Raw genomic sequence first — 13,535 nt, forward strand, 5'->3', positions numbered from 1 at the left:
GAAACAACATCTCTACCGGGTATCTAAAATACCCGGTGAAGGGCTAAAAACACCCGGCGAAGACTTTGCCGTGTACAACACTCGGCAAAGACGACACGGCAGAGACCGAGCCGGCGAAGAATCTTCGCCGGGTGTTTTATTTCGAATACACGGCAAAGGGCCTTTGCCGGGTGTCAAACACAAACACACGGCAAACAAAAGTGTAACTCCGTCTGCCCCCATCTAACGGTACCTTTTCTTCGCCGAGTGCGAGATCCAGCGTACACGGCAAAGAATGGGACAGGTCATCCCCTTTCTTGGCCGAGTGCCTCATGATTTAGTACACGGCAAATCATTAGAGCTCTGACAAAAAAAACTCCGCCACCGGAAAAAGTTCTGATCGTGCGACGTCACGCCGGCGAGCGTGCGTCAAGGTCTTCGTTGGAGAGGCAGTTGGAGATTCGAGCATCCGTGTCGGCGGTTGGGGACGGGGGCTTCCACGCTGGCGGCGGCAGAACATACATGGGCGGCGCGTGAATGAGGACGGTAGCCTCCGCGTCCACGGTGGTCGGCTGCTCGCACCGAGAGGGAAGGGAGCGCTCGGAGGCCGCTCTCATCGAGAGAGAATGGAGCGCTCGGAGGCCGCTCTTACCGAAAGGGACGGGAGCCTCCATGCCGACGGTTGCGGACGGGAGCCTCCACGCCGGCGGCTGCAGACGAGAGGGAGCGTCCACGCCGGTAGCTGCAGACGGGAGGGAGCATCCACGCTGGCGGCTGCGGACGGGACCATCCGGTCCGCGGTGAGCAGCAGCTCGAGCAGGGACGCGGCGGGCACGAACTCGAGGAGGGTCGGGCACCGTCGTTGAGGAGGTTGAGTCGCTGCCTCCCGCCTGCCGCTTGTCGCCGCTTGACGTCGCCGCCTCCCGCCTGCTGCTTGCCGCCACCTCTTGACGTCGCCGGCTCGCCGCCGCGTGCTAGCCCGCCGGTGCCGCCGCTTTCCGTCGCCGTACACTAGCCCACCGGTGCTAGCACAGGCACCGTAGGTCGCAGGTCCATCGAGGCCAGAGGATAATGTCCTTTTTAATTTTTTGAGGAGAATCAGTTTGGGGATAATGTGGTTGTGGTCTTATGGGTGCGTGCGGTTGGTGGCCGGTGTGGAGAGGCTAGTCAGCCTAATTGGATCGTGGCCGCTCATCTACATCAGCTACATATACGGATGTTTGCCATGTCACCGATCCACTCCATAACAGTTCGACCAATCAAAATTCATCCTCCTTTGCCGGGTACCATTCAGAATACACACGGTAAAGAGGGTCTTTGCCGGGTACCATTCAGAACAAACACGGCAAAGGGGTCTTTGCCGTGTACCTTTAGAATACACACGGCAAAGAAAAGCATAGTTGGGCGGAAAACCGTGAATTTTTTTCTTTTGCGATATTTTTCTTTCTCGAAGATGTTTTAGATGGCCGGCTGTCTTTTCGGAAGCTTCGCCCGAGAACTCTTCCCGTAGCGGATAGAGGCCGGCCAGATTTGAACTACGGACACATGATATAATGCTCAAGATTTTTTGTAAAAATATTTATTGGTTTCACAACATGCTATTTCATCGTGAGATCCGAGTGAAAGTTTAGCGAAACTCCGCCCGAGCGAAGGATCTTCATGCCCGCCGTTTTGAATATAGTTTGAAACGGGCATGAAATTTTCAAAAACGATCCAAACACCACGAAACCTTCGCGTGCTGTCATATTATGTGTCATAGTTACAAGGAAAAATAATAAACTTGGATAATTGCATACATCACAAAAAATCCTTCACAATATGAGCTATCGTGTTCGAGGTTTCATGGCATTTAGGTCAAACGACCAATGTTACTGATAGAATCGCGATATAGTTTGTGATAATGTATCCATATTGTGCATACATGTGCATCTTGGGATGTCTTACGATGTTGCAGGAGGAAATTTTCCTTTTCATCGCACGAAAAATCCATTTTCCATTTTCGAGGTGCCGAAAAGGGGGTGTTTTGTGAAGCAACCACCAAATTAAAGTTTCACATTGGTACCAACACATTTTTCAAAAATAGTAGACCACCTAAGATGGATAATTTCCCAACCGGTGTATCTCGGAACCTTTCCGTCCACCCTCGTGAAAAAGACAAATTCCTGCTGAATCGGTAGGAGGCCGGCCGCATTTGAACTACAGACACATGATATAATGCTCAAGATTTTTTGTAAAAATATTTATTGGTTTCACAACATGCTATTTCATCAGAGATCCAGTGAAAGTTTAGCGAAACTCCGCCCCGAGCGAAGGATCTTCATGCCCGCCGTTTTGAATATAGTTTGAAACGGGCATGAAAATTTCAAAAACAATCCAAACACCACGAAACCTTCGCATTCTGTCATATTATGTGTCATAGTTACAAGGAAAAATAATAAACTTGGATAATTGCATACATCACAAAAAATCCTTCACAATATGAGCTATCGTGTTCGAGGTTTCATGGCATTTAAGTCAAACGACCAATGTTACTGATATAATCGCAACATAGTTTGTGATAATGTATCCATATTGTGCATACATGTGCATCTTGGGATGCCTCACGATGTTGCAGGAGGAAATTTTCTTTTTCATCGCACGAAAAATCCATTTTCCATTTTCGGGGTGCCGAAAAGGGGGTGTTTTGTGAAGCAACCACCAAATTAAAATTTCACATTGGTACCAACACATTTTTCAAAAATAGTAGACCACCTAAGATGGATAATTTCCCAACCAGTGTATCTGGAACCTTTCCGTCCACCCCTCGTGAAAAAGACAAATTCCTGCCGAATCGGTAGGAGGCCGGTCGATTTGAACTACAGTGCACATGATATAATGCTTAAGATTTTTTGTAAAAATATTTATTGGGTTCACAACATGCTATTTCATCAGAGATCCAGTGAAAGTTTAGCGAAACTCCGCCCCGAGCGAAGGATCTTCATGCCCGCCGTTTTGAATATAGTTTAAAACGGGCATGAAAAATTCAAAAACAATCCAAACACCACGAAACATTCGCGTGTTGTCATATTATGTGTCATAGTTGCAAGGAAAAATAATAAACTTGAATAATTGCATACATCACAAAAAATCCTTCACAATATGAGCTATCGTGTTCGAGGTTTCATGGCATTTAGGTCAAACCACCAATGATACTGATAGAATCGCGACATAGTTTGTGATAATGTATCCATATTGTGCATACATGTGTATCTTGGGATGTCTTACGATGTTGAAGGAGGAAATTTTCCTTTTCATCGCACGAAAAATCCATTTTCCATTTTCGAGGTGCCGAAAAGGGGTGTTTTGTGAAGCAGCCACCAAATTAAAGTTTCACATTGCTACCAACACATTTTTCAAAAATAGTAGACAACCTAAGATGGATAATTTCCCAACCGGTGTATCTGGAACCTTTCCGTCCACCCCTCGTGAAAAAGAAAAATTCCTGCCGAATCGGTAGGAGGCCGGCCAGTTTGAACTACTGGCACAAGATAAAATGCTCAAGATTTTTTGAACAACAAATGCTTCACAATATGAACTCAAGGTACAGGATAATAATACATTATGATCGCTTCGACCATAAGCATGGAGCATGTTCAACATTTTACGCGATGGTTGGTTCAATGTTCACTGTGAAGGGCGGAATTTCAGCAAACTTGGTTCTTTTCTCTGAAAGAACTATGTGACGCTTTGGCTCATCGGATGAGCTTGTTTCCTTATGTTTTCTTTTCTTCGGTCTGGAGGATATGTACTTCACATAAAAAACCTGAGGATCCCCCGCTAGTTCTTCGGGAAGCCGTAGGAACCCCCGTCGTCTCCCGCCGATGCCGTTGGAAACATGCCGGATTTGAACTACACGCCCACTTTTCCCCGCTCCTTATTTTCTGGAAAAATCATTTTTAGCTCAGAACGTGTCATTTTATCTGCCCATATTTTTTGGTTTAGCGAGTATCCCAACAGGGGCGCAACAAAACACATTAGAAAAATGTGAGACCTTCGCGATGCATTAGTTTATGTGACCCAGTTGCGATGAAAAAAAAAATCAAACTTGGGATACAACAGTTACTCCAGAAAAACATTCACAAAATGAGCTATCACTTACGGTGTTCTATGTATTTTAGGTCAAACGAGCTAAGTTATGGTTAACGGGCATGCAAAGTTTACCGGAACGAGACCAAATCGCGCACATGTGTGTACTTGGGACGGGCATCAATGCTGTGTGTGGGTTTTTGACATTCGTGGCCATGGAAACATGTTTTCCATTTTCCAAGTGTTGAAACAAAAAATTTTTTTTGTGAAGCAGGTACAGGGCGCGAACTAGGGTTGAGGGAAACCCGTGCACAATGATTTAAGAACGCATACACAACGCGTTCCACACACCCGCCCCCCGCGCTAGCTCTCCGGGAAGCCGTAGGTTCCCCCGTCGTCTCATGCCGATGACGCTGGAAACGGGACGGATTTGAACTACGCGCCCACTTTTCCCTGCCCCAAATTTTCTGAAAAAATAATTTGTAGCACCAAAACATGTCATTTTAGGTGCCCATATTTTTTGGTTTCGCGCGCCTCCCAAGAGAAACACCGCCGCTCGACGCGGCGAAACATGACATCTTTGCCTAGTAGCTTAATGTAATACAAGGCAAAGAGGGTCTTTGCCGTGTATTGTTCAGAATACACACGGCAAAGAAAAGCATAGTTGGCCGGAAACCTTCCTCGAAATTTGTCTTTGCCGTGTACCTACAAAAAAACACCCGGCGAAGACGCCCTTTGCCGGGTATCTAACTGGAGACACCTGGCGAAGAAAGACATCGTTATGCTCCCGTCATCCGTAGGCGTTACTCGCCACGTAGCAGTCTTCTTCGCCGAGTGCCAGGTTGTGGTACTCGGCAAAGAGCCTCTTTGCCGTGTGTTTTTCTTTGCCGGGTGTATTTTCCCTATTTTGCCGTGTTCTTATTCTTCGCCGGGTGCTAACACTCGGCAAAGTATTCTTTGCCGTGTATTGGGTTTTGGTACCCGGCGAAGAGTATCGTTGCCGTGTACCCGTGAAAAAACACTCGGCAAAGAGTAAAATACACGGCAAAGATGTGTTTTCCTGTAGTGTCTGGATGCTATTTCGCGTGGTTAAGTGGCGCTATGATACGCCATATCATGATTACAGCCGTAGCGCGGACTCTCCAGATTTGCTATGCTATTTTTTTCATCGATTTATTTGCTTCTATATGTCAGCAGTGGTTAATAAGTTTTCTTTGATCTTACAGAGCTTTGTCTTCACATGTTCAATTAAAGTCAATTATGTTGCTATTTTCTTATATAAACATGGATTGATCGTGGCCAAGAACTCTCCCAGAATAAAGTGAATTCTGGTGGAATTATGTGTAGTGTGGAGCAGTACATGATTAGCTGCAGATCAGAATTCTACGTACTCCTACCTCCATTTTTTACCCTATTTTTGTAATATTCCATGCTACAAACAAATGCTGCTTGGCCGTGCTACTTTTAGAACATCCTTAAATGATAATTGTTGAAGGAAAGCTACTCATGAACATGGGTTCAGTCATATGGATATAAATGTTCTCTGAAAAGTCATATGTTTCAGCAAGCAAGGGCTTCACATGTATCAGTTTGTCTTGGTATCTTGGTCATGGAATGATTGCTTATTTCCCTTTTGTATGTTCTTAAAGGATTACATTGATTCATTTTTTTTCCAGAAAATGGGTATTCCTTTACATAAATGGATGTCCTTGATTCTAAAAAAAAAATATTGGTTGTGCCTTACTCGTGAGGTTCGTTCCACATGGTTTTATGATTGATTGATTTGCCTGCTCTATCCTTGGCCAAATACATGCTTGCTAAACAGTCTTTTATAATATATTGTTGTTACAATCATAATAGCATATAACAGAAACTTGATTTCAGAATTTGATGGTATAGACTATATAGACTTGAGAAGATAACCGAATAATTTGGTCACAAGAGATGAATTTTCGAGAACCTGAGCTTCATATTAGATTTGAATTGTTGAATTATGTTCAAGAGCTAGCTTTCTAATATATTTTCATAATTCTTTTGTAAAGATGGACGGGCGCAGACATTCAATCCATCAATCCATGGACAACATCATCCTTGCTTCCGGAGATAGCACTAGAGGGAAAAATAACTGCACTCCCCCTGGCATAGTAGTCTACTATGTGTTTTGTGTCATAATTTCCGTATGTGTCCTACTCTTGTTTAACAGTCGATGGTTCACTGTGTTCTGTTTCCATAATAAGATCTTTTAACAGTCTCAATATCATGATGTTTTCAGGTCTGAGCACACTTCCTGATCCGACTGTGGACTCCCCTCATTGGTACATGATAACATGCAATGTGCTTCATTCTTTGACTTGAGTGCGCGGCAGGCATTCCCTGCTAGTAGTATCAATTCACGTTCAGAGACGTTAACGGCTACCGAAACGTTAACTGTACGAAATATGATATTTAGCCAGAAAAGCAAAAGCCAAAAAAATGTTGCAGGCATCCATGGAGTGTATCGGGGTAAGACGAACAGATCCAGAGCACCAAATTAAATCAAGCAGCTGCAAATGATGTGCATGTACAAAAGTGGAAAAAATACAATCATGTTGAGCAAGGGGGGAGATTATTAGGTCCATGTGGAAGCACGCAAATACATATAATCATAGAGGTTACACTATTACACACAAGATTTGTGGTGCTAATATTTCACGTCGTCACTTGACACGCGAGCTACCAATGCAATCACTGGATGGAGCACGTTTAAACAACCTCCTTGATCTCGTCCAGGGCGTAGTTGTTCGTCGACACGCCGGCGTAATTCACCTTGGCGAAGCGCACAACCACCGGGTAACGGGTGTTGGGGTCCTGCACACCATATATACCATTATTAATTGATGATCCAATTCACAGAGGCATTTTACTTTTGAAATAGATGGGAGCATCGTTCAAGCATCTGCATCAGAGCGATGTATACAACGTCCGTATTATTTCAAGGTTCAGTAGTATTTACATCTCACGGACTACTCAAAGTAGCAGCAAAAATAAACCATCTAAACAAAGAACAAAAGCAAGAATACGCACAGAGCTATTTTACTGCAACAATAATTAGGACATTCCTTAGTTACCTGATCAACCGTGACAACGGATCCAGTCCCGTTGTACCAATAGGACTCCCTCCTCAGAATCTTAACCTGATCATCATATATAGAAGAAGAATGCAAAAGTTGAGCCACAAATACCCAAGTTAGATAAAGAAGGTAGCCGAGTAACGACGCAAGCGCAAGCATGTTCCATGTTAACTTAGGAGTACCTTGGTTCCCCTCTTGGGTCCAATCGGCGGTGGCTTGGCCTTGGCGGGCGCCTTTGTGGCCACGGCGCCTTCTGGCTTCTCCGTGTCCGCTGGAGTGGGTGCTGGTGGCGCTGCCGGCTCCTCCTCGGCGCGGACGACGAGCCTCCTGCCGAGCCGCTTGGACGAGACGAAGCTGATGCGGTTGCTGCTGCTGCCGCTGCCGCCGTTGGGCATGCCCGCGGCTAGCATGAATCTGGAGGTGGCAGACGCCATGTTGGTGCTTGCCATCGCGACGGCGAGCTCAGGCCAGCTCTAGCGTTGTTTGTCGTTGCTAGCTCGCTCCTTGTGGTCGTGTGGCTCCGGCCAGCAAAAGTGCGTAAGTAGATGGCTCAGGATGGAGAGCTTAGATTGACGGATTATCTCCAGCCAAGTGGCTGATTTCCCCCACTACGGTGCCGCCACATGGCATATCTTATCCACCGATGTGGATAACCTCCCATCCATGCGATGGATTCGCTTACCATTGTTAGGACACCAGTCGCTTGACCAACTTATCTGAATTGCTTCCCGCCTGTACCATGTTTAGTATCACTAATATATCATTGTATTTTAATTCAGTTATACGCGTGTACGCTGCTGCACCCAATGGATATGCTCATTTGTGATGAAAATACGTACTTAGATTATATGCTTTGTTGCGTCGAATTTTTTTTTCCTTTGATTGTTATCGTTCACGCACAGATCTGGTCATATGATTTATGGACCAGGGGATGGCATTTCTTTGCAGTGTCAGAAATACTGTTCCTCAGCTGCTGCGTTTGTCTCGGTTTCCATCTATAGACGTTCTCCAGTCACTCCGGGCATAAATCCCGAATCCCGAATCCCGAACCCGAAATTCCCGATCCCGAACCCGTATATCCCGAACCCGAAAAACCCGAACACCTAATCGGGAAGCATTTTCAGATACCCGAATTTTATTCAGGAAATTCGGGTTCCAACTTAAAATTCCCGAACTGCCCGAATAGCCCGAAATATGTATAAAGTCCAGTAAAAAAATCCCACCCGAACAGCCCACTAGGCCCAGTTCCGCCACTAACCCTATTTTCCATGTGCGTACACCCTTTCCCTAACCCAGCCGCCACACACACACAACGCCCAATCCTAGTTAATGACTACTAGTCTGTGATGCGTGGACGTCGTCCTCTACCTGCCGCAGCTCGCCGCTGGTGTCTAGTTCCGTTCTGCCTGCTCTTCCAGGTCACAGCGCACCACCTCGTAGCCGCGCGCCGCCAGCAAGGCTGCAACCTCCGCTGCTCGCCGCTCGCTGCTTGCCTCCCATCTTTCCCGGCGAGGGCAGACGCGACGCCGGCGCCTCCATCTGCCTCGACATGACGCAAGCTCAAGACCTGTTCTTCACCTTCCCGTTGCATCTACCCCGCCGGGACCCAGGCTCGCAAGCGACGGAGAGAGGAACTGCCTTGTGCAATGAATGGTGGACATCGACGTTCAGTATTATGTATTTCGGGCGATTCAGGAATTACCCGAACCCGAACCCGAATAGTCGGGTACCCGAATTATCGGGAATCAAATATTTTGATGCACTTTCGGGTGTCATTTTCTAAAACCCGAAATAAATTTTTCCCGAATTTCCCGTCCCGAAATTTCGGGATTTCCCGAACGCCCAGAGTGATTCTCCAGCGTAGTGTTAGGCTCTGGATCGAGCTAGAACATGTAAATGGCGTGCTCTCGTTGAAGTATGAAGGAGTAGCCCCTAAGTTTGAGCTCTTGAAATTTTATGCTGTAGACATCAACAGCCAGTCGCTTTCAGAACAACCATCTCTCAAGCCTCAAGGAAATTGTACTCCCAGATCTCTGATCTAAATCTACATTGGCCTTTGCTTATTGCCCACAGAGAATGGAACTGTGTTTAATCAACTGAAGATGAAACTCAAAGTGCAACGAGTTTCTCTCTTCAATTGAGAAGGATAAATTCCGAACTAGCTGGACTAACTAGATAGCAGTAGTAGCACGTACGTAAAATCATTTTCAGTGATCCAAGAAAGAAGTAGTTGGATATCGGATTTGATGTGCACCTGGGTACTCCCGAGCCGCCGGAAGTATTTCCGCCGACTGGTTTCCTTCCTTTTCTCAGCGGAGCCTCCATCTTGCCCCTCCCTAATACGCCTGTTCCCACCCGCCAGTGCCAAGGCTGAGCGCAGGACCTGGACCATTACCCCCCCCCCCGATGTTGGCCGAATTGCCGCAATGGCGCGGCGCGGGAAAGGGCTCCAGCCAGCCACATCCGCCACCACCGACCGCCGTCGCAAGAGGGGACTCCGCTCGTGTCCGCGTCTGCTCCCGCGACCGCCCCTGATAGCAACGCCCTGGTGTTCTCTCCTTCCTCTTTCTTCCTTTCATCATTTCGCCAAGATACTCAGGTGTACTTTTAACACTATTACAAGATGAACAGCCTATAAAATAGAGATATTGCTATTTTTTCAGAGAAAAATAGAGAAATTGCTCAAATGTGGAAAACTTCAGGCAGAAGTAACCAAGAAGGCCTGGCCCATCAATACTGCATTTTATTCAAACCAATTGCCAAAGAGGCATTATCCCGCTGTGCGCATTTACCACCACCAAAAATTACCGTAAACCAGCCACCATATGGCGCGCGTGCCGCCGCGCCGATCATTGCTAGTATAAGGTTAGAGTAGAACAGATAGATATTTTGTAGCCGGCCCTAGCCATCGAAGCAGGGTAGCTTAAGATCTAAGTCACCCCAGTGACAAGCAGGAGAAGCATTCAACTTACTCGTCCGTGTAAACAACGAGTCATCAGGGCAGCTGTCAACCTCACAGACAAAGTCCAGCAATATAAAAGCAAGCCTATCACAGCCAGCTAAACCATTTGACTCATGCTTCCACGAAGCTGACGATAGCTGAACCAGCACCCCAACGCAAGAAGGCAAACCAGCAGCCAATCAGTTAACCGGTGTTCCATATTAGCACACACAAATATCTCAATAGAAAGGAGCATACACCACTTGATCATCAACAATTCAGAATGAACTGTAAGAACACATCAGACCCACCACTGAAATTGCAGCAAGATCTTAGGAATCTAATCAAGCAGCTAGGAGGTGGAGGCTAACCACAAGAAGGAGGGTATTCTAAAAATCCACAAGATCAAGCTACATGGTGCAGCAGGTAGAAACCAACAGAAACATCAATATATCTTGTGGGATTTATTTATTCTTGCATAATCATTTTCGGGGAAATAGGAGAAATATACACATCACACCCCATCTAACTACCCTTCAACTAGGTTTTCACCTAGGAGGATAGAGAGATGTATTCATCTCAGATCTTGCATAGTGGTGCTATGCTAAGCTCATCACAGAGTGAAGAAAGGCACATCATAATATTTGTTCTTATAAAGAGTTGTGCATCAGCTTATGCATCACTGGCAAGACCAAGAAAGCAAGCTAGATCTGTTCTTATCAGTTTAGCCAATCAAAAATAGAAGGGTATAGCAACCAGCAACATCAACTTATTCCTGGATTAATTCTAGGAGACAAAACCAGGCCACTGTAACCACACCACGGGTATACATCCAGTATACCAATATGACCAGATGATCATATTTTCATCTCAAGCTTGAAAGCCAAAGCCCAGAAAATCGAGCAACAATAAAGCACATCTCTGCCCTGCACCAATCTGCCACTTTGAACAACCTCAACTTAAATGCATAGGTCAACTACACTCCATATGTGTTATAAGAGGATATATAGCAGTAATGGCATAACCAACCTATCAACAAGTTAATAACCAAGCCACAAGAAAAGTAAATCTGGATAGTGGATATGCTTTGTCCAGAAAGGCTTGCTTAGATCACACAAATACATCAAAAGCACGAGGAGGCAATACGCAAAGCATATATTTGCTCTAGATCATACCATAACCCTCTATGTGATCATATCCTACACCTCTAGATGATCTTGTGATCACCAGAAAATCAAATAAAACACCCAAGAATAAATCACAGCAAGTTAGCCTCATATAAATATTTGGCAGCAAGTTATAACAGGAAATTCATCTGCAATGATCAAGAACACACAAATAAGCCAGTAAGCTAGATTTATACCATGTATGTGCATGCATTGGTTCAGAGAATTGAACCAATGATTATTATATGAGTGCCTTTGTAATTCATCATGCCCAGATAAGCTAATACAAAATTTTGCATCTCGCATACACTCAGATTTGGGAACTAATATGTGTGGAACATATTTACCGTAAGCTAGATACAACTATTTAACCGCAGCCGTAGATGTTCTGATCTTTCTTAATTTTACAAGTCACCAGATCAAGTAGAAGTACATCACAAGTAATTAGCTCTTACTCATGTACGTGGACTATATCAGAAATAGACCAAGTAATTAACAAAGTTAGCTAGGACATAGGATCTACCAGTAGATCAAGATCAACCAACACCAGTATCAGCGCATACATGACTTGGATGATAAAACCATCCAAATTATGGCATCAGACATAGCAACAGACCAGCAACACCTCATAGAATGCTTGGATGATAAACTCATCCAAACTGAAGCATCTCCACAACACATACACGAAGCTGTATTCAGTGATCATCCAATAGCGAGGGACGATTCGAAGGAGGACCACGGCATGGCGGCGCCGGTGATGGGCGGAGCAGTAGCGGCGGCATAGCAGCACTACGGTCAAAGCCGTCCGCGAGAGGCCACGAGAGGGAGAAAAACATGAATCGACCGTGAAGGTTCGTAAGGGTAGAGAGAGCCGGTGCCTTGCCGGCGAGCAGCGGCGGCGGAAACGGCCGGCAGCCGCCGGAGCGTTGTGGGCGGAAAAAAGGGGAATCAAGAAGGAGGTCGAGTGGCTCGTGCGATGGGAGAGGACAGAGGGACGTGAGGGATTAGCCGTATTCGACTCGTACGTGTGTATGTAACCCAACCTTCTGTACGTGTGTGCTACTAGGCCCGTTTAAGTCTAACCAATACAATAATCCATTAGGGTGTTCGTATTTGCTAATTAGCCTACTTTGCTCTACCCAAGTTTTTTTTTGCGAATTAACTAGTCTACCCAAGTTAACTAGTCTATCCTTAGTGTGTTTATTTAGTAATGTATTTGTGTGTGTCTAGTTTTGCAAAATGAATATTAGAGTATAAAAAAAATACAAACAAATATTTAAAATCGAATAGGAATTGATTTCTAAATTCTAAAAATACTCCAGTCAAGTTACAAATAGTATTAAAACTTTGAATCAAGTTAACCATTGAATTAAAGTCATACAGATTTTCATTCAGTTTTTTTTTATACTTTGAAATTGATGAAAAATAGTTAATGTTATTAAGTTGAATAAAAAAATGAAAATATTATTTCAACCTTAATCATGTGGTAAATATCGTCAAAATAATTTTAACATGATTCAAAAAAAAAGTTAGAATGTGATTTTAATTAAAAAAACATATCAAGTTCCATAAAATATATAATATTCTAACACATGCTTATATTTTGTAATGAATATTTTTGAACTTAAAATAGTTAATCAAATCCAAAAACATTTAGTACCTCTTAGGAAGTGCTTAAAACCTTAAAACTAAATTCCTTAGCCATAATAGATGAAACTCTAGAGCTTGACATTACTAGAGGTTAACTATACCTAGAGTCACCTATTACTCTTAATTAACTCCTAAACCATTTATTTCCCTTATAATATAAGTCTTTACTTTAAACCCTTAGAGCCACTTCAAATACTTATATGATATACTTTGGAACCTTAATGCCCTATAATCCTAGAATTGTATACTGTTAAGAACTCAACTACTACTGTTTGGTAATACCATACCTAAACCTAGTATACTAAATCTAATACCTCTACTTATAGATCAATAGAGGATTGTAATAAACCCTAGAAGCAAATAACACTCTTATGGAAGTACTTAGTAGTCATTAAGAAATATATTCTTCCAAAGTTATCTTTTAGATATGTAACAAGTAATCACTAAAATACAAATGGTACTTCTTAAAATGAATAAATATCTTTCGTATGATAATCATGTGCCAACTATAAGCAATTGTGTGTTACTATGGTATTCAACTTATAAGATGCCCAAATTAACCAAAATCATAAAAATAAACTTGTTCGTAAAGCCACTCTAAAAGTGTAACACATCCTAAATAAA

The 13,535-nt window shown here is 44.0% G+C and overlaps 1 protein-coding gene across 1 annotated transcript; it reads right to left on the bottom strand.

Annotated features, from left to right (window-relative positions):
* Positions 1 to 6,613: 6,613 nt before the first annotated feature.
* LOC124669491 (photosystem I reaction center subunit IV, chloroplastic-like) lies at positions 6,614 to 7,691 on the bottom strand. Its single transcript, XM_047206104.1, has 3 exons — positions 7,337 to 7,691; positions 7,152 to 7,217; positions 6,614 to 6,891 (listed from the first exon to the last, which is right to left on the bottom strand). Exons 1-3 carry the CDS (start codon positions 7,601 to 7,603, stop codon positions 6,787 to 6,789), a joined length of 438 nt encoding a protein of 145 aa, XP_047062060.1. The 5' UTR covers positions 7,604 to 7,691; the 3' UTR covers positions 6,614 to 6,786.
* Between the last annotated feature and the right edge of the window lie 5,844 nt (positions 7,692 to 13,535).

Source organism: Lolium rigidum, chromosome 7 (assembly GCF_022539505.1).
Source record: "Lolium rigidum isolate FL_2022 chromosome 7, APGP_CSIRO_Lrig_0.1, whole genome shotgun sequence".
NCBI classification, from domain to species: Eukaryota; Viridiplantae; Streptophyta; class Magnoliopsida; order Poales; family Poaceae; genus Lolium; species Lolium rigidum.